Here is a 22,389-nt window from a genome sequence, read left to right on the forward strand (position 1 = left end):
CCCACTTTGTCTTGTTTTCAAATATTAACTCAATTTATTTCACATTCTGACCATAGTCAGCTCTTCACACCACAACAAACATTCAATGCTATCCTTCATTATATTTTCTGGAGAAGCTACAAAATAAAGTTAGCAAGTGTGAACTATGTTTGTTTTAAAAGGAGAAAAATCTATTAATTTTTCTTCCATATTCATTAAAACTTGCTCCTCTCCTCCCACTCTCATTGGTTATCATGGACGGCTTCTCTTTGTGGTTAAGTTTTTGGTTTTTAACATTTTTCAGAAGTGAATTCTTGAAAAACATAAGGGTCCCAAGCTGAAAAGTTCAGATATGGATATGAACTCTTCCAAAATTAGGGGGTATTTAGATCTGTCATTTTTGTTCAGCCCACCTCTAATAAAAAGGCTAAGAAACTAGAACTAACAGCAACAAAACAGTAAGTAGTAAAATAATACACAGGTCAGCGCATGCAACCATAAAATGTTTGCCTTAATGAAACACTTAACTCCAACATGTATTAGAGCATTATAAACTAAGATATACAATACTTTTGAATTGCATAGTCTATTTAGTCTCAAACTCTCTCCAGGACTTCCAACACTCCACGGTCAACTTTTTCCATACTTAGTGTACAAAGAAGCCATCTTTCCTGAAAGTATGACAAACCCAGTTAAATATCCACCTTCCCAATTAAAATAAATGAAAAGACATGGTGAGTTTAAAAGGTAATAGAAGAATTAAGTGCTCACATTTGTTCTGCTAATGCACTCTATTACACAAGCTGTTGGCTCACAGCCTTATTCCTGTAATTTCTGTATGAAGACTATGGGAAGCACTGCTTCTGTTGACAGAGAAAGGAACCAACGGGCCAAATCCTGGGGTGAGATTCATCAGCACAAAGCAAGGCTTAAAGAATTGGTTAAAAGGTAACGTGATTTAAAGCTTGACTTTATACTCTTCAATTATGCTCTGTGTAGGTTCAATCCCCATGCTAGGCGTTACAGAAGCCTGATGGCTCTCCCCAGTCCCCCAAAATTGTAGACCCAAAGCCAGTTGAGCAGATGCATAGGGATAATTAGGCTAAACTCTAGAAGGCACAATACAGATTTCAGAGCAACCTATCTTACATTTGAAACTTACGGTATCCAACCACTCAACAGTTACATTATTTGTGACATCAGCAGTATTTGGGAATCAGGGTAAAAGTTTCAGAAGTACCAAAGCCACTTCAAGTCCCATTTAAAAAAGTGACTTAAGGAACCTCAGGGATTCAGGTACTTCTGAAAATTTTACTCTTAGTGATGACATTGAGAAAAGTATCATTTGCCTAGACACTATCAATGTGAATTTTGAGACTTAGGTCTTACATCAGTAACTCTGAATCCTTAAACAATATTATTTACACCCCAAACAAAATAAATGAAATGGCGGATGTAATCTGTATCTACCAAGGGGCAACATGAAAATGTTGCTTGTGAGAAGACAAGCAACTATGATTTATGTATTTACTGTCATTGGAGCAACTTTAAGAAACAAAACATCCAAGGTAAAGACAAAATAATCAAAATGTTAAAAGCACAGACAGCCACAAGAATGTTCATAACAAAAGCCAATAAAAAGGAAATAAAAATAAAAAGGATTTACACAATCGCCACATGACAGTAATACTTCTATTGTACCTTTTTATTCTTAAGTGAACAAGAAATTACTTATTTGATCAACACAACAAACCATAATAATGATAATATCCGCTGTCATTGAGAATCCTGCATAGTTTCACATCCCTTCACTTCTCAAATAGCTGAAGGAAGCCTGAAATATGTTACTTACAGAGAATACTAAAGGTTAGTTATATGCAGGACTTAAAAAATCCACTTGTCTAGGGTAAGTAGCAATCTTTCCTGGGCCACTGTCATTATTTTATCTGGAATCTAAGCTTTCACTTAAAACAGAATTAAGTCTTCAACTCTTATAATTGCAATCAAGTTCACTGATAAGAAAGATACAGCTATACAGCAAAAGTGTAAAACCACCACCAGAGTATGAAGGAATGTAAGATTTATGTTTCTTAGAAAAATTAAAACAAACCTGAAGAAGAGCTCTGTGTAAGTTCGAAGACTGGTCTCTCTCACCAACACAAGTTCGTCCAATAAAAGATATTACCTCACTTACCTTGTCTCTCTAAATAAACTAAACAGTAATAAGTCTCCAGGACCTGATGGTATTCACCCAAGATTTCTGAAGGAACTCAAATGTGAAATTGCAGGACTCACTAACTGTTATCTCTAACCTATCATTAAAATCAGCTTCTGTACCAAATGACTGGAGGATAGCTAATGTGATGCCAATTTTTAAAAAGGGCTCCAGAAGTGGCCCTGGCAACTACAGGCCAGTAAGCCTCACTTCATTACCGGATAAACTGGTTGAAACTATCGTAAAGAACAAAATTGTCAGACACATAGATGAACATAACTTGTTGGGAAATAGTGAACATGGTTTTTGTAAAGGAAAATCATGCCTCACCAATCTACTTAAATTCTTTGAGGAGGTCAACAAGCATGCGGACAGAGGCGATCCAGTGGATATAGTGCATTTAGATTTTCAGAAAGCCTTTGAAAAGATCCCTCACCAAAGGCTCTTAAGCAAAATAAGCAGTCATGGAATAAGAGGGAAGGTTCTCTCATGGACTGGTAACTGGTTAAAAGATAAGAAACAAAGGGTAGGAATAAATGGTCAGTTTTCAGAATGGAGAGAGGTAAATAGTGGTGTCCCCCAGGGATCTGTACTGGGCCCAGTCCTATTTAACATATTCATAAACGATCTGGAAAAAGGGGTAAACACTGAGGTGGCAAAATTTGCAAACGATACAAAACGACTCAAGATAGTTAAGCCTGCGGCAGACTGCGAAGAGCTACAAAAGGATCTCACAAAACTAGGTGACTGGGCAACAAAATGGCAGAGGAAATGTAATGTTGATAAATGCAAAGTAATGCACATTGGAAAACATAATCTAACTATACATACACAATGATGGGGTCTAAATTGGCTGTTACTACTCAAGAGAGAGATCTTGGAGTAATTGTGGATAGTTCTCTGAAATCATCCACTCAGTGTGAAGCAGCAGTCAAAAAACCAAACAAACAATGTTGGGAATGATCAAGGAAGGGATAGATAATAAAACAGAAAATATGATATTGCCTCTATATAAATCCATGGTACACCCACACCTTGAATACTGTGTGCAGATGTGGTCGCCCCATCTCAAAAAAGATATATTAGAATTGGAAAAGGGTCAGAAAAGGGCAACAAAAATTATTAGGGGTATAGAACAGGTTCTGTATGAGGAGAGATTAACAAGATTGGGACTTTTCAGCTTGGAAAAGAGGTGACTAAGGGGGGATATGATAGAGGTCTATAAAATCATGAGTGGTATAGAGAAAGTAAATAAGTATTTACTCCTTCTCATAATACAAGAACAAGGGGCCACCAAATGAAATTAATAGGTAGCAGGTTTAAAACAAACACAAGAGAGCATTTTTTCACGCAACACACTGTCAAACTCTGGAACTCCTAGCCAGAGGGTGATGTGAAGGCCAATACTACAATGGGGTTCAAAAGAGAGCTAGATAAATTCATGGAAGATGGGTCCATCAATGGCTATTAGCCCGCATGGGCAGGAATGGTGTCCCTAGCCTCTATTTGCCAGAAGCTGGGATTGGGTGACAGGCGATGGATCACTTGATGATAACCTGTCCCTTTGGGGCACCTGCCATTGGCCACTGCCAGAGGATAGGATACTGGGCTTGATGGACCTTTGCTCTGACCCAATATGGCCGTTCTTATGTTAAAAAAAATGGCAGATACAATGTCGAGGTATACATAAAAAGTATTGATATTGTTTCTGTACAAGGCACTGATTAGACATCATGTTGAAGATGAATCTCTTGCCATTTTAGTCATCTTTCCCTTCAAGAGTTTTCACCTCCCAAAATGAATGTAATGTAGGATAATTATGGTAAATTTAGGGTTTCAGAGTATTTGTAAGGAGCAATGCCTAAAGAGGTTAAGTATCAGAGGGGTAGCCGTGTTAGTCTGGTTCTGTAGAAGCAACAAAGAATCCTGTGGCACCTTATAGACTAACAGACGTTTTGCAGCATGAGCTTTCGTGGGTGAATACCCACTTCTTCGGATGCAAGACTTGCATCCGAAGAAGTGGGTATTCACCCACGAAAGCTCATGCTGCAAAACATCTGTTAGTCTATAAGGTGCCACAGGATTCTTTGTTGCTTCTAAAGAGGTTAAGCATATCCTCATCGGAAAAGTGCTTTTCAAGTGACTCGATGGAATTAATAGAATTAAAAAGGAGTTCCGTGAAGTGGAGCAGCAACAACAACAAGTTAATCCTGGGGACGGCTAGTTTAAAAGCCTGAAGGTACAGTAAAAATATTAACAAGTTAAGCATTAAACTGAGTAGTCTGGCAAACTATTTCATGAAGCATGTTACACAAAATGAACTGCCAACTGAGGACACTGAACTGAAACAAAGTAAAATTAAATTTAAAAGGCAGCTGAAACAATGAGATACACAGAGTTACATCTATTATATAGAATTCAATTTCAGTGCACCTATGTTCTCTAGGCACATTATGCCTACTTAAGAATCACTTTAAATAAAAGATATCAAAATGATATTTTAGAAAACTAGTCTTAAAACAAAAAGGCAAAAAACCCTTCCCAGATCTGTTAAGAACCTCCTTTCTTCCCCATGCCTGAACCAATTGCTTCACCCTCATACTCAAGTCTCACAGCATGTGCTGAAGGTCACCAAATCCAGAATCTAGCACAGGGGTTGACAACCTTTCAGTAGCAGTGTGCCGAGTCTTCATTTATTCACTCTAATTTTAGGTTTCGCGTGCCAGTAATACATGTTAACATTTTTAGAGTCTCTTTCTATAAATCTATAATATATAATTAAAGATTGTTTTATGTAAAGTAAATAAGGTTTTAAAAATGTTTAAGAAGCTTCATTTAAAATTAAATTAAAATGCACAGGCCCCCGGACCAGTAGCCAGGATCCAGGCAGTGTGAGTGCCACTGAAAATCAGCTCATGTGCCGACTTCGGCACTCGTGCCATAGGTTGCCTACCCCTGATCTAGCATATGGTGGCATGGGAAGTACATTCCAGTCAAAAATTTCCAATAATCAAGAACACCCTGTTAATAAACCCTTCATGTTTTAAGCAAGAGGTTGTACACCTAAACATCTCAGATGATTGCAACAATCACAGCACCATTTGGAGAGAAGTGATTTCTTAAAAGCCAGGATCCAAAACATTCAGCACTTCATTGATTAAAATAATTTCAAGAGCCATCCCATTGAAGGGTGCTGTACAACTACGACCACCCTGATATCAACTGGTGTAACAACCAGTAGTCAATCTCTGTGTCTCAATTCCCCGTCTGTAAAACAGGGATTGCAATCCTACTTCTCTCTCACACATATTATTGTCTTCCTAGTCTGTAAATTCTTCATGGCATATATTGCCTCTTACAAGTGTTTGTATAGTGCCTAGCACAATACATCTTCTGGTAATGACTGGTAACTCAAGGCACTACTATAACAATAATAGCAGATCACTGAGAACAGGTTTTTGTGTGAAACATTACCTTTAAAAAAGGGCTGTCTCATTCTGCACGAGCTGCAATTTGAACAGTTGGCACCCCCATCAATGGAAGAAACTGATACAATTTCCACCCATTTTTTTTCCAATTGTTGAGTCCATCCCAGAAGCATTAACTCCATCTTACTCGGTTTGAGATTCAGCCAGCTAGCCTTCACGCATGCAAAAATTCGTATTTATCAACAGACAGGTCATTCAACTGCAACAGCAGGATTAGACGAGAGAAATATAGTGCTGGCATCTGTATACACTAAGGACACTCTAAACCATTATTTCTCTCACTAGCCACCCTAATCCATCCGCTGGCCCCATATATATGTTGATCAATAGGGGTATCCATATATAACTCCAAGGAACGGCATATACAACTCCAAGGAACTACTCTATAAAATCTCTCCGGAAGAAATAAATGGAGCCACTCTAAAGCACACTACTTATCCTGGATAAGAGCTGGCATCATTCCTAAAATAGTATTAAAGACAGCTCCTACATTATTTTGAAAACTCAGCACAGACCTCTGATCCATCACTAGGGAAGAGCTCACTTAATGAGCCTACCAATGAAGTTTCTGTACTAAACCCATACCGCAAACCTAACGTCTCTAGATATCACTGGAATTGCTTCTTGCTATTTTAAAATATATAAAGCTCCCATGAACATGGGAAGATGAGGTAATGATTGGAGATATTGTCTGGCTAGTTACCATGGGTCCAATTTTTTTTCCCCTCTGAGCCTTGAATGAAATATGAACTGATAAATATAAAAGATTCAAAATAACCCCATATCTTCATATGTAAGAATGTCACAACTGTACAGTTCAATGTCTTGATCCCTTCAAGTGTTGCAAATCTCCCTCTTCAATGGCAGAGTGTTCCCATTCCTTGGCTTGAATAGTCCTGATAACACACTTCAAAGTCCTGACATTATTACATACAGAAAAGCTTTTACTGGTTCAAGACCGAACCTTGTCCCACATGAGCCTTGGGAACGGTAATTTGGGAGGGAATCTTACATTTGGTTAAGTGTCTGTTTGAAGCTACTCAGAGGTTTGGCATATTGGAATAAGATCCAGGGAAATAAATTAGTGGGCAGTGTATGATATACCTGTGTTATTAAACATGTACAAGGTGTACGTACCCATACACACACACTGAAACAAGGACCTAGTTATAAACAGAGGTAGAAAGCTTATTCAGCTAAATGACCTCTTTTTGTACCGTATTTATTTTAATATGTTTGGTCCAATTATAGTAATCAAGTATATGTTGTATCCAATAATTCAAAATATATATGGTTTATACCCACTTTAATCTACAGCAAAAGTAATGCTAGAGCAACAAATTATAGCCAAGACATTTTTTGTATTTGTCTTTTCTATTTCAGTTTTAAATTAAGTGCAAATATTGATGCTCATTCTGAAAGTTAATGACTTTTATTTGATCTGTTAATGACAACTCAAGAGATTGCTTATTTTTCATTCCACAATTTATAAAAACTGCAAGGTTTTAATAAAGCACTCCAGTTTTACTGCTATCTTTTGTTTAATTTTTTTTGTACAAGTTTCCATTGTGAGAAAGCATTTTTCACAAAATGAGTCTCATGTATTGATTAAAAAGAGAATTTACAGTAAATCTTCCCACTTGCAGATTAAGCTGAATACAATTTGTTCTACCCTGGGTGAATATAGAGAGCAATTGATCACAGTCCTCTTTATATCAACCATTTACATATTTGAAGACTCTTATGTCCCCCAATCCAACTTTTTTCCCCCAGATGAAACACACCCAGTTCTTTCAACCTCTCTTTATAGAAAAGCAAAAAATAAGAAATGTAGAAAATGATTTCCTCTGGACTCTCCCCAGTTTGCCCATATCTTTCTTATAGTGTGGTGCCTAAAACTGGACACAGTGCTGCAGCTGAGGCCTCACCAATGCTGAGTAGAGAGAAACAATTACCTCTGATGTCTTACATATGACACTCCTGTTAATACAGCCCAGCTTGACATTTGTCTTTTTCACAACAGGGTCACACTGTTGACTCTCATTCAGTTTGTGATCCACTATAACTCCCAGATCCTTTTCAGCAGTACTGCTGGCTGCCTGTTAATTCTCCATTTAGTATCTGTGTATTTCAGTTTTCCTTTCTAAGTGCCGTATTTTGCACTTGTCTTTACTGAATTTCATCTTCTTGATTTCAGACCAATTCTTCAATTTATCAAGGTCATTTTGAATTCTAATCCTGTCCTCCAAAGCTCTTGCAACCCCTCTCCTCTTGGTGTCACCTGCAAATTTTATAAGAGTATTCTCCACTCCATTATCCAAGTCATTAATGAAAATATTGCATAGTACTCAACCCAGGACAAACTCCTGTGCGACACCACTTGATGTGTCCTTCCTGTTTTACACTGAACCATTGGTAACTACTCTGAGTATGGGTTTTCAACCATCTGTGCACCCACCAACATAGGAATTTCATCTAGACCATATAGCCCTAGTTTGCTTATGAGAATGTCAAGTGGGATTGCATGAAAAGCCTTATTAAAATTCCCATCTTTTGTCTATTGGTTTCCCCCATCCACTAGGCTGGTTATCTTGTCAAAGAAGGAAATTAGATTGTTTGGCAATTTTTTTTTTTTGGAGAGGTCAAATCCATATTACAGTTGTTACAGCAACTAAAAGCAACAGTGCAACTGCAGGGGTGCCAACTGACCAATACACACACAGGCTGCAAGTATTTTCACCAACAAATCCTGGAATTTTGTTCAGAGGAAATTATTATAGATTGCTAAAAATGCCTAGAATTTGTCTGCACTAACACTGAGACCACCAATGCAAACAATCGTAATACGGGCATTTGTATTTCTAGTGGAGACAAAGCCCAAGTGTCACAATTCTTCATTAACAGATCCGATATGATATATTTGAACGTGGATTTGAAAATAACCCTAGCTAGATGAAACATTGCATCACTCCACTCCCCCAAGAAGAAAATAATGAAAACACATTTATTTCTAAATGGATAGGATGTAGGCGCTCTTGAGATTTTTCTCACCTATTTAAAGTAGAATTTTACTACACGTTAACTAGACAACAGCAAAAAAATATTGTTTGCAAAAGCAGTCTGATTTGCATTTAAAGATTAAGGGAGGAGCTTTTAGGTACCTAACTCCAACTGGCTTTCAAAATCTCCCTCTAAATGTGTGCTAGAATATTTAATTACTTTTACCAGGTTGCCATATGTCCACTATTAGCAACAGCATGAAGAAACACTCCGAAGACTTCAAGCGGCCAAATCAAAGCTAGTTACAGATAATGAAGATTGCTTAAATTGAGCAAATAAGCATTAGATTTGATAATACGACATCATCATAATCTTTCATGGTAAACCAATAGAAAGGAATACATACATACAAAACCACAGAGTTATACCATCACTCACTTGTTAACACAACAGCTTTTCTCTAAGTTCTGTCTCCGAAGTATGATCTGGAGAGAGAAAAGTTCTAGACCCCCTGGTAAGGTCAGAATAAGAGACTGCATTATGGTTTTACACTGTATTGTGAATGGTTATGAAATGTCTCAGGTTCTCTGTTCTCCCACTGTAGATTAAGAAGAATATTAGCTGCCATAGGATATGGGGATGAAATACATAGGAAACATGAGATTTTAAAATTAAGTACTGGTGGGTTTCAACTGAAGAAGGGTGTGTTTCAGGTTGTAGTATAACGCCTTGGAAGTGGAATTACCTGAAGGCATTGAGCCTCTAAAATCATTGGAGGGCAGCTGGGCACACCATTTTTCTGTAAAAAGAAAAGTATCCCTTGTTGCCAACTGTCTAATTGGGGATTTCTTTGCACTGCATTAGCAATGCCACCAGATTTTGCTGTGGAATTAAACAGGGACATTGGAAACTATATTAAGTTGCCTCTTTACCTTACTACTGCATTAGTGACTGAGAATATCTAAGTTAACACAAGTTTCATAACATTAAATGGCATTAGGATAGTGAAAATGTTATCAGATATTATCTGATAAAAGAACAGACAGCAGATGATCGTCCTGTAGATTACTATGTAAAAGGCTCAAGATATTCTAAACCACCTGTTCATGATGTTCATACAATGGTGAGTTAAATGCAGGGGTATTTTGGCTTAAGCATAGACATAAGAACCTAAGAACACAAGAATGGCCGAAATGGGTCAGACGAAAGGTCCATCCAGCCCAGTATCCTGTCTACCAACAGTGGTCAATGCCAGGTGCCCCAGAGGGAGTGAACCTAACAGGCAATGATCAAGTGATCTCTCTCCTGCCGTCCATCACCACCTCTGACAAACAGAGGCTAAGGGTACCATTCCTTACTCATCCTGGCTAATAGCCATTAATGGACTTAACCTCCATGGATTTATCCAGTTCTCTTTTAAACCCTGTTATAGTCCTAGCCCTCACAACCTCCTCAGGCAAGGAGTTCCACAAATTGATTGTGCGCTGTGTGAAGAATAACTTCCTTTTATTTGTTTTAAACCTGCTGCCCATTAATTTCATTTGGTAGCCCCTAGTTCTTATATTATTGGAACAAGTAAATAACTTTTCCTTATTCACTTTCTCTACACCACTTATGATTTTATATACCTCTATCATATCCCCCCTTAGTCTCTTTTCCAAGCTGAAAAGTCCTAGCCTCTTTAATCTCTCCTCATATGGGACCCGTTCCAAATCTCTAATAATTTTAGTTGCCCTTCTCTGAACCTTTTCTAGTGCCAGTATATCTTTTTTGAGATGAGGAGACCACATCTGTATGCAGTATTCAAGATGTGGGCGTAACATGGATTTATATAAGGGCAATAAGATATTCTCCGTCTTATTCTCTATCCCCTTTTTAATGATTCCTAACATTGTTTACTTTTTTGACTGCCGCTGCACACTGCGTGGACATCTTCAGAGAACTATCCACGATGACTCCAAGATCTTTTCCCTGATTAGTTGTAGCTAAATTAGCCCCCCATCATATTGTGTGTATAGTTGGGGTTATTTTTCCCAATGTGTATTACTCTCCATTTATCCACATTAAATTTCACTTGCCATTTTGTTGCCCAATCACTTAGTTTTGTGAGATCTTTTTGAAGTTCTTCACAGTCTGCTTTGGTCTTAACTATCTTGAGCAGTTTAGTATCATCTACAAATTTTGCCACCTCACTTTTTATCCCTTTCTACAGATCATTTACGAATAAGTTCAATAGGATTGGTCCTAGGACTGACCATTGGGGAACACCACTAGTTACCCCTTTTCATTCTGAAAATTTACCATTTATTCCTACCCTTTGGTCCTTGTCTTTTAACCAGTTCTCAATCCATGAAAGGATCTTCCCTCTTATCCCATGGCAACTTAATTTACGTAAGAGCCTTTGGTGAGGGACCTTGTCAAAGGCTTTCTGGAAATCTAAGTACACTATGTCCACTGGATCCCCCTTGTCCATGTGTTTGTTGAACACTTCAAAGAACTCCAGTAGATTAGTAAGACACAATTTCCCTTTACAGAAACCATGTTGACTTTTGCCCAACAATTTATGTTCTTCTATGTGTCTGACAATTTTATTCTTTACGATTGTTTCAACTAATTTGCCCGGTATTGACGTTAGACTTACCGGTCTGTAATTGCCGGGTCTCTAGACCCGGGTCTCTAGAGCCCTTTTTAAATACTGGAGTTACAATATTCCAGTCATTGGGTACAGAAGTCGATTTAAAGGACAGATTACAAACCATAGTTAGTAGTTCCGCAATCTCACATTTGAGTTCTTTCAGAACTCTTGGGTGAATGCCATCTGGTCCCGGTGACTTGTTACTGTTAAGTTTATCAATTAATTCCAAAACCACCTCTAGAGACACCCTCAGTCTGTGACAATTCCTCAGATTTGTCACCTACAAAAGCCAGTTCAGGTTTGGGAATCTCCCTAACATTCTCAGCCATGAAGACTGAAGCAAAGAATTCATTTAGTTTATCCGCAATGACTATCGTCTTTAAGTGCTCCTTTTGTATTTCGATTGTACAGGGGCCCCACTGGTTGTTTAGCAGGCTTCCTGCTTCTGATGTACTTAAACATTTTGTTATTACCTTTTGAGTTTTTGGCTAGCTGTTATTCAAACTCCTTTTTGGCTATTCTTATTACATTTTTACACTTAATTTGGCAGTGTTTATGCTCCTTTCTATTTATCTCACTAGGATTTGACTTCCACTTTTTAAAAGATCCCTTTTTTATCTCCCACTGCTTCTTTTATATGGTTGTTAAACCACGGTGGCTCTTTTTTAATTCTTTTACTGGGTTTTTTAATTTGTGGTATGCATTTAAGTTGGGCCTCTATCATGGTGTCTTTGAAAAGCGTCCATGCAGCTTGCAGGGATTTCACTCTAGTCACTGTACCTTTTAATTTCTGTTTAACTAACCCCCTCATTTTTGCATAGTTCCCCTTTCTGAAATTAAATGCCACAGTGTTGGGCTGTTGAGGTATTCTTCTCACCACAGGAATGTTAAGTTATTATATTATGGTCACTATTTCCAAGTGGTCCTGTTAGAGTTACCTTGTGGACCAGATCCTGCGCTCCACTCGGGACTAAATCAAGAATTGCCTCTCCCCTTGTGGGTTCCTGTACCAGCTGCTCCAAGAAGCAGTCATTTAAAGTACCGAGAAATTTTGTCTCTGCATTTCGTCCTGAAGTGACATGTTCCAAGTCAATATGGGGATAACTGTATCCCCCACTACTATCAAGTTCTTTATTTTGATAGCCTCTCTAATCTCCCTTAGCATTTCATCATCACTATCACTGTCCTGGTCAGGTGGTCGATAATAGATCCCTAATGTTATATTCTTATTAGAGCATGAAATTACTACCCATAGAGATTCTATGGAACATGTGGATTCACTTAAGATTTTTACTTCATTTGATTCTACATTTTCTTTCACACATAGTGCCACTCCCCTCCCTCTCCGCACGACCTGGTCTGTCCTTCTGATATATTTTGTACCCCAGAATGATTGTGTCCCATTGATTGTCCTCACTCCACCAGGTTTCTGTGATGCCTATTATATCAATATCCTCCTTTAACACGAGACACTCTAGTTTACCCATCTTATTATTTAGACTTCTAGCATTTGTGTACAAGCACTTTAAAAACTTGTCACTGTTTATTTGTCTGCCCTTTTATGATGTGTCGGATTCTTTTTTATGTGACTGTCTGATCTGGCCCCTACTTTACCCTCTTCCATCCTCTCCTCCTGACTAAAACCTAGAAAATCTCTATCAAAAGACTCTCCTCTAAGAGAAGTCTCTGTCCAATCCACACGCTCCTCTGCAGCAGTCAGCTTTCCCCCATCTCTTAGTTTAAAAACGGTTCTGTAACCTTTTTAATGTTAAGTGCTAGCAGTCTGGTTCCACTTTGGTTTAGGTGGAGTCCATCCCTCCTGTATAGGCTCCCCCTAACCCAAGAGTTTCCCCAGTTTCTAAATAAATCTAAACCCCTCTTCTCTACACCATTGTCTCATCCACGCATTGAGATTCTGAAGCTCTGCCTGCCTACCTGGCCCTGCACGTGGAACTGGAAACATTTCTGAGAACGCCATCATAGATGTCCTGGATTTCAGTCTCTTCCCTAGCAGCTTAAATTTGGCCTCCAGGACATCTCTCCTACCCTTCCCTATGTCACTGATACCTACATGTACCACGACCACCAGCTCCACCCCAGCACTATACATAAGTCTATCTAGATGCCTCGAGAGATCCACAACCTTCACACCAGGCAGGCAAGTCAGCATACGGTGCTCCCGGTCATCACAAACCCAGCTATCTACACCTCTACCCCGATATACGCGACCCGATAGAACGCGGGTTCGCATACAACACGGTAAAGCTCTGACATGCTGCTCTGAGCAGCGTGTTAAGGGTGCCGGGCCAGGCCAGGGCCAAGGGGTTCAATAAGGGGCAGAGGGTCTCGGGGGTGGTTAAGGGCTCTCCCCCCCCCCCGCCAGGGTCTGGGGGGCAGGAGCTGTGGGAGGGCAATTTTGGGGACCCTGTAGTCCCAGAGTGGCCTGGGGGATTAGCGGGGGGCTGGGAGCAGCCCGCTCTGCTTCCCTTGCTCTGGCCCCAGCCATGTCACTCAGGGGAGGGGCTTGGGGAAAGGGATCCCCCCCGCACTCACCAGCAGCAGTAGAAGCGGAGCAGCCCAGCCCCAACCCGCTCCACTCTGCCAGCTCCCAGCCATGGCGCTCCACTTCCCGCCATAGGTGAGTGCAGAACCTTTCCCCAGCCGTCCCCCAGTGACACGGCTGGGGCCGGGGCAAGGAAAGCGCAGCAGGCTGGGGCCGCGTTGCTCTGCTTCCCACCAGAGGTGAGTGCGGGGGGGGCATCCTTTCCCCAACCTCCCCGCACTCACCGACAGAAGCGGAGCGCCGCAGCTGGGAGCTGGTGGAGTGGAGTGGACTGGGACCGGGCTGCTCCGCTTCCTGCTGCTGCCGGTGAGTGCCTGTCAGGGAGCGGAGGTGGACGGGGGTCAGAGCAGTCAGGGGACAAGGGGGTTGGGTAGGGGGTGAGGTCCTGGGGGTGTATAGGGACGGGGGTCTCTGGAGGGGGCGGTCAGGGAACAAGGAATGGGGGGGGGCAAAGCAAGTTTGATATAACGCAGTCTCACCTATAACACGGTGAGATTTTTTTGTCTCCCGAGGACCGTGTTATATCAGGGTAGAGGTGTATGTTTCTAATGATCAAATGTCCCATTACTAACACCTGCCTTTTCCTAGTGACTGGAATTCCCTCCCCCGGAGAGGAAACCTAAGTGCGAGAGGATACCCCAACACCATCTGGAAGGAGGGTCCCAACTATGGGAAGGTTTCTCTCTACTCCCACTGACTGCTCTCCTTCCCTGAGCCTTTCATCCTCCTCAACAGCGCTGGGGCTGTCCGACCCAAGGTGGGACAATTCTACAGTGTCCCAGAAAGCCTCATCAACATAACTCTCTGCCTCCCTTAGCTCCTCCAGTTCTGCCACCCTGGCCTCCAAAGCCGGAACGCGGTCTCTGAGGGCCAAGAGCTCCTTGCACCGAATGCACACATATGCCACCCGCCCACAAGGCAGGTAATCATGCATGCTATGCTGAGCACAATGAACAGGATAGTCCCCACTCTGCTGCTGGGCTTCTACCTGCATTCTCTCCTACAGCTACCTAGGTTAATGAAAGGGTTTTGTTTAAATCAAAAAATTAGACACTTTATTAAAAAAAAAAAAAAGGTCTCTGGTGAAAAAAGAATTCCTATGTAACATATTAAATTAATGGGATTTAAGACACAGGATTAAAAGAATATAAAGAAAAGATATAACAAATGAAGGAATATCCTATGCATTTATCCACAGGGCATAATTTTGGTTAAATATAGTTGAGTAGACGCTGAGTAGTTCACTCAATAGCTGCATGATAAACTGAATTTTGCAAATTAGTGAGTACGCATACAAAAATAATATATCACAAAACATACTGTGTAGATTTGACAGGTGGTATTTAGCACTCATTATTTGCAGTCATGCTTTATATTGTACTACTTATGGGTTCTACAATTTATTTTGCAAAATCAACAGTTTTTCCCTAATTCTTGGCAATACTAAATACTAAGATTGCTGGGCTACACGTCCACATTATGTGATATGCAGATTGCTAATTTTCATTGAACTCAGCTTTTAGCATATGAACAGCGGATTAGAGAAGCAAACTGAAAATGGAGAACAAAATATATTTATCTCTCACTACATAGTTTGAAAAGAAAATTTAAAAAAACTCCTAAAATTATAGTGTGTAACACAATTGCAAGACGACATCATATATTTCCATCAGGTATCTTCTCTATTAATTACCTGCTATGTGAGTTTGGGCAAGTCACTTCATGGCTGTGACTTAGTTTCCCCTTCTGTGGAATGAAAATAATGATATCTTTTATTCTTTTTTTAAACAGATGATTGAGATCTACAGATAAAAAGTGTTCTATGAAATGTATTATTTTTATTATTGATGACTGGGATTTTCATAGGCAAAAGGAAGTATGAGATATTTTGGAGTACCCCTGCAGGAGAAAATGGCCATTTCAGTAGCTAAACTAGCAAGAAAGTTGACTTTTGAAGTTTATTAGATGAGACTTGAAAAATGTGCTTACCCGTGGCACAGAGAAAACTTTCCATAGCAAAATGGGATGTTAAAGAGGAATAGCATTAAGGCAGTGGCTTCTGAAGCAGCTACCTTTTTAAAAAATTACATTTCTAAATCTTTAGGTTACTCAGTGTTCACCATTGTAGTTCTGCCTTTCTGAGTCTGGAGACAGCTCCAGTGCATCTGCCCTTGCTCAGAGTTTGGTCCAAACTTCAGAGGTTGAAACTCAGATAACACTCATCTGTTCTGCAACCAGGATTCAGAACTCTGCAGGCAGATGTGAAACTAACAAAATTCTCAAATTCCATCTGCTGCATGTGCAAATACAGGAACTCCTCACTCAACGTTGTAGTTATGTTCCTGAAAAATGCAACTTCACGTGAAACGATGTTAAGTGAATCCAATTTCCCCATAAGAATTAATGTAAATGGGTGGGGGGGGAGATTAGGTTCCAGGGAATTTTTTTTTGCCAGACAAAAGGCATTATATACATTTTAAACAATTTTTAAACAAGCAATTTAATGCTATGCTGGGGAGGGGGAGTAGAGTGCACATGCTGTGTGTTTACAAACATTAAGCACAGTACTATAGTTGGGAGGTGCCCCTGCCTTACCCCACATAGGCACAGCCCGCTGGCTCTGAAGATGAGGCAGGCAAGGAGGCTGAAGTGCTGTAGGCGAGGAGAAGCACGTTGTGCAGCAGTGGCAGCTTCCCCTACTCTGCAAGCACGAGGGGCGGGGAGGACGGGGAAAATGAACCCTCAGCCCACCCACTCCCTCCCTTCCAAGCCCCCACACTTAACCTGCCTCTTCTTCCCCCACACCTACTCCCCCTTTACTTCCAATGCTGCGTCCTTGCTCCTCCCCCCTTCCTTCTAAAGGCTGCAAACCAGCTGATTGCCTCCACCAGAAGGCAGGGGAGCCTGCACGCTGAGTCCTCGCTCCTCCCCCCTCCCTCCTGTCCAGAGCAATCAGCTGGCTTGAGGCCTTTAGGGGGCAGGAGGGAGGGGGGAGGAGTGAGGACTCTGCACGCAGGCTCCCTCTCCCTCGGGCAATCAGCTGGCTTGTGGTGTTAAGGGGACAGGAGGGAGAAGAGAGGACTCAGCGCGCAGGCTTCCACTCCCTCCCCACTGCCTCCTGCCCAGGGCAATCAGCTGGCTTGCGGCGTTTGGGAGGCAGGGGAGGGAGGGGGAGCCTGCACGCCGAGTCCTTGCTCCTTCCCCAAAATGCCAAGCCAGCTGATTGCGATGGGCGCGGGGGGGGGACCGCTGATCTGCAGGGTCTGCCGGCAGGCGGGAGGCACTGGAGGTGGGCGGTAGGGAGGCTGCCAGCTGTGGAGGAAGCAGGTAGCCAAACAACGTAAGAGTGGAGCATTGCACAACTTTAAATGAGCATGTTCCCTAATTGATCAGCAACGTAACAACAAAACAACGTTAACTGGGACAACTTAAAGTGAGGAGTTACAAACTGCTGCAGAAAAGGAGATATTCGGGGGTGTGGGGGGGAGGAGAGAGAGAGACCTGAAAAAGGAAGCTGTGGAGGGGATTATGGTAGGACACACACCACATACAGATCTGTATCATTCAGATCTACCAGTATAATACAAACATAATACACAAGGTTTCTTATCAAGATTTAGATTTTACGCACATTTAGGTCAAGATCTGGCCGCTGAGTGGAAGGAGACATTAAACTTGTAACCCTTTTAAACACCTCTTACATCACTGAAAAAAACAGACTATGTAGCTAAACAAGAAGAGGCCAAGGGAATCTTCCTGTAGAAACTCATAGGTCAAAAAGAGCGCGGGGTCTGTACATTTCTGAAAAATAGAAAGGCTGCCAACAGGGGCTACATAAAAAAAGACTCCAGAATCTGCAAAACATCTGATACATTACTGATGATGTGGGTGAAAATGCCCCTGCTACAGGAGGTAGGGCTAGCCAGAAAAAAAAAGGAGAGTTCACAGATGATGCTGAATAGCACCAAAAAACATGACCACTTCAAGAAAAGAGTGAGAAAGTTTTCTATCAAATAAATGGGTAATGGCAACACAGAACTGAGGGGAAAGTTAAGTCAAATAGCTCTAAAAATTAAGGCCCTAAATCCTAGTGTTATCTCTGCTCAAGGTATAAATCAGAGCGGCAAGATAGCACTGAGATGAAAAAGAGCCTGTAATAAAAACAAGAACTATTTGTAGTCTACTAGAGTAGTAGCTCAAGCAACAAGATCGATCCAGTCTGAAATTACAGTATTGGGAGGAATTTGCATGCCTCCTTAAAAATAGTGCAGTGGATCCATCTTCAGGGAATTTAACAGAGGCTTCCAAGAAATAAAAATAAAAAGACAAGACTTATTTTTCTAGATTTCTTTGAAAGTGAAGGTCAAAGAAGAATGAAGAGCACAGAATACACACACAGAAGCCTGCATCCATGACCTTAGCAGTAAGAGTGTGTGTGTGTGTGGAGGGGGGGGGGGTTCAATTTTTTAAACCTGTCATGTCAGCAATCTTTTGTCTGTGGCTATTGGTGAACAAAACCAAATTGGCAAGTCTTACTTGATCCAGTACTGGTGAAAAAGACACCTGAGAACACTGAAATTTTTTCATTTAAATAATTTGACACAAAGAGAAAGATTTATTTTCACATCTGCTCTATGCATTTAGGCACCTGTACCTAAGTTTTAGAACTAAACACAAGTCAATCAATCGACTTGTAGGTCTAATATACTTTATTATTATACATTTCTACACTTGCAGCAGGCGTGGAAAGTAAAGAAAGTAATTGGCAAGAATCCAACAGATACATTTACACTTTTTTTTTTTTTTTTTTAAACATGGACTCCTGAATCTTCAATACCAAATCCTTTCATTTACAGGCTACATACACTGAAAGTGAGGAGAAAAAGGGTCACAGCAGTCCTTCAACAAACCAATTCTGAACCTGTTCACTACTAAACTGCGGCAATTTTAAAATAACAATAAATAAAGGAGGAAAGTAAATGTGTTCTCAGTGTGGCTAGAAAGATTTTGTGTGTGGATGTAAATGGTATAGCAGCATTACCCAAAGGATTCTAGTTAACTAATTTTTAAAATTATTTTTTTCATGCAGCCTTCCCTACTCTGACTTCCCTGTTCTTTGCAACACTTGTAAAGAAGGAACTAGTAATGCATTGTCCATGGATAACAATTTTTTTCCACATTTACTGACAACTGACCATCAAAACAGTTTAGAGAAAATACAAAGTGGACTGCTTTTAGAGGTCCACACACACCTTTGCACATTACCTCTCTTTATATAATTTTTTATCATCGAAAATATGCATTAAAAATGTAAACAAAAGGGGCTGGTTCTTCTGAAATCCTTAACCACAATTCACAATCTCTAGATTTAAAGTAACATTAAATAACAGCATTTTACTAATGTAGTAATTCTGGCAGAGCTTAGCTGTATTGTCTTTAGTTAAATAAATACTACATGATAGATTTCAGATCAAAGTCTATTCCGTAAAGAACTTCCAAATACAAAATTAAAATGAGAATATAAAACCATGACTTAGCGTGGCTGGTCAAGAGCCCACCAAAAGCAAGAAATACAGTACAATTTCATAACTGTGCTTTACTAATCCATGCATTTTATAATCCATCTAAAATAATGCCTGTCTCCGCTTTGCACAAGATAAACAGACTGGTATTGTGAGGTCTCCTATTACTAAGAATTCATTATTTTTGTACGGTAAAGTACACTCACATATACATATACACATATACATATAATACTTTCACTACTACTTGCACTTTTGTTTGTTCACTTAATTTAGTTATTAGCGTAGTTCAGTGTTAGTTTGCTGATGCACCATAATATTCTGTATTGCCTATGAAAAAATCAACATTAAATATTGGATACAAGATCTACAAACCAAGTAGCATGCAAATAAGCCAAGTTCTATTTATACAGACAATTGTTAAGAACTTTTATAAACAGATAAATCAATTTCAATTAACTAACGGCAAGATTAGTACAGAGTTTCCAAAACACACACACACACACACACTCCCTTTTAAGGCATCGAATTTCTCTTAAAATAATTTCTCCTCATACCTCAAAGCGTCTAGATTTTTACATAACATATACAATAATACTCAACTAACAGCTTTTATCTATCTACAAGCATGTTTACAAACCAAATTCTCTCAAGATAAACATGCATAACATCCACTGAAGTACCAGACTCATCAAAACTCACTGAATCTTAGAAATTTAGGATTGGAAAGCAGTTCAAGTCCAACCCCTACATGCTGAGGCAAGACCAAGCAAACCTTGAACATCCGTGGGAGGTGTTTGCCAAACGTGTTCTTAAAAACCTACGACAGGGATTCCTCAACATCCCTTGGTATTCTATTCCAGTACTTAAGTACCCTTACAGTTATTAGGAAAATCTTTCTATGTAACCTAAATATCCCTTTCTGCACATTAACTCTTGTCCTACCTTCAGTGGACACAGAGAATAACAGATCACCATCCTTTTTATAACAGCCCTTAACCTATTTGAAGGCTGTTATCAGGTCCCCACTCGGTCTTCTTTTCTCAAGACTGAGCATGCCCAGTTTGTTGTTGTTGTTTGTTTTTTTAAATCTTACCTCATATGTCAGGTTTTCTAAACATTTTATTATTTTCACTGCTCTCCTCTGGACCCTCTCTAATTCCACAATTTTCTTAATACACAACCTTGGAGTCCTGTTGGACTTAGCCATTTGGAGTGGATTACTGTAACTCAGTCTATCTGAGAAACAGAAGGAAACTGAAGCTGGTCCAACACGCATCACCCCACTTCATAAATGGCACAGACCATAAGAGCATTTAACAACAGCGCTCCGCCATCTGCACTCTCTCTTCATTCACCACGAGATCCAAACTGAGACACAGGTCCTCATCCTTAAAATATTGAATGGACAAGATCTTTACGCTCTGTGCTGCTGCCGCTCCCTCAATACCACCAGAGATACAAAGGAGCCTTACCAGACAACACATGGTCACGCTATCAGAAGACTGAAGGAGAGTCTTTTCAGCTGTGAGTCACCTGCTAGGCAACTCTCAGAGGAAAGCAAGAAGAGCTCAAGCCTTGCCATATTCAGGGTACAGTACAAGATTCACATCCATGCAAAGACATTTATCAAACAGAGCAGAAGAGAAGCATGGCAACATTATTCTAGGTCTGAGAATTTTTGTCTTACTTTGAACAAACTTGCTATTATCTTGTGATAATAATTAGCTATGGTGCTTTAGAAATGCTTTTAGAGATTACACATATCTGAGTGTAAAAAAGTATAAATACATGCAGTACCCTCCCAATACTCATTTTATAAGCATCCATACAGCTCTCACAGAAGAGAACTCATTGGCACATTACTGACTTCTCTGGAATGCATAACACACACCTCACAAGACCTACTCTATCACCCCAAGCACTACCTGTGGACTTATTTGATGCTCTCCGTCGAATTTCAGTCACCATCAATCGTGACACTTGTGTAGTAAACTGCAGGAGGTCAGAGAATTTTTCTGTCATTGTACTTGGAGGAGCATTTCCAAACACCTAAAGACAAGAGAAAACAGAGTTTGTAATGTGGTAATATTTGTTGCAGTTTTGCCACTTGCAACCAAATCTCTTTTACAATTAGGAATTTAGCACACAATTGAACAGAAGTTTTTGAATTCAACTCATTGTGTTAGATCAGGGTGTGACAAATCCATCTGTCCCAGTGAATAAGCAGACCTCCTTTGTCAACTTTCGCAGAATCTAAACTTCAATTTTTTTTTAAGTTAACTTTTTACCCCTTTTGGTTGCAAAGTTAGCTTTCTAAATATGAGTGAAGCCAACGTAGTGTTGTCTTCCTAAGCCTGCTCCACTATCTTTAACACAGCTCAGAACTTTCACTCTGATACAGTTTTTTAACTTTTGCTCTTTTCTGTTTCTCTTCTTCTAGCTTCATGATGCAGCACTTTGGGAAGAGACAGGCACAAAGGTTATTCACGAGAAAGGAGGACCCAAGAAAAATGGAAGCTAGCAAAGAAGGGGTAGACTTCTTCTCTTTGCAGCAGCAAGGAGGTTTGAGGGAGGACATCCTCCTCACTTGCAGCAGTTTGTAAGCTCTGCAAAAAGAAAACTAGAAATGCCAAAGTTTTCCAGTTTTGATGCCTAGAGTTAGACACTTATGGCCTCATTACTCAAAGTTGCTAAGCACCTCCCACTGACACTAATGAGAACTACAGGTACACTACACATCCAAAAATCAAGCCATTAAATCTATATTTAGGCATCTAAATAACGATGCTCTGATTTTCCCCTTGAATATAAAGGGGTGCACTTGGTGATTAGTACTTTTGAAAATGAAGTTTTATTCAGCTGCTCAAAACAAGGGTTATTTATCTGGCACTGGAGTTCTTTGAGATGGACTCTTCATATGTACACTCTTGGGACAGGCACTTACCGGTGTAGCAGAACAGCGGAATCTTCTGTAAGCAGTGTCT

General features: G+C 40.2%; 1 protein-coding gene across 1 annotated transcript in view; it reads right to left on the reverse strand.

Annotated features, from left to right (window-relative positions):
- The window catches only part of WDFY3 (WD repeat and FYVE domain containing 3), a 238,858-nt gene that overhangs the window by 182,391 nt on the left and 34,078 nt on the right, over window positions 1-22,389 (reverse strand). The window contains exon 4 of the mRNA XM_045018580.1: window positions 21,331-21,454. Coding sequence (XP_044874515.1) covers window positions 21,331-21,454 — 124 coding nt within the window. The remainder of the gene's footprint in view (window positions 1-21,330; window positions 21,455-22,389) is intronic.

The sequence above is a fragment of the Mauremys mutica genome, chromosome 5 (genome assembly GCF_020497125.1).
Source record: "Mauremys mutica isolate MM-2020 ecotype Southern chromosome 5, ASM2049712v1, whole genome shotgun sequence".
Lineage (NCBI taxonomy): Eukaryota > Metazoa > Chordata > Testudines > Geoemydidae > Mauremys > Mauremys mutica.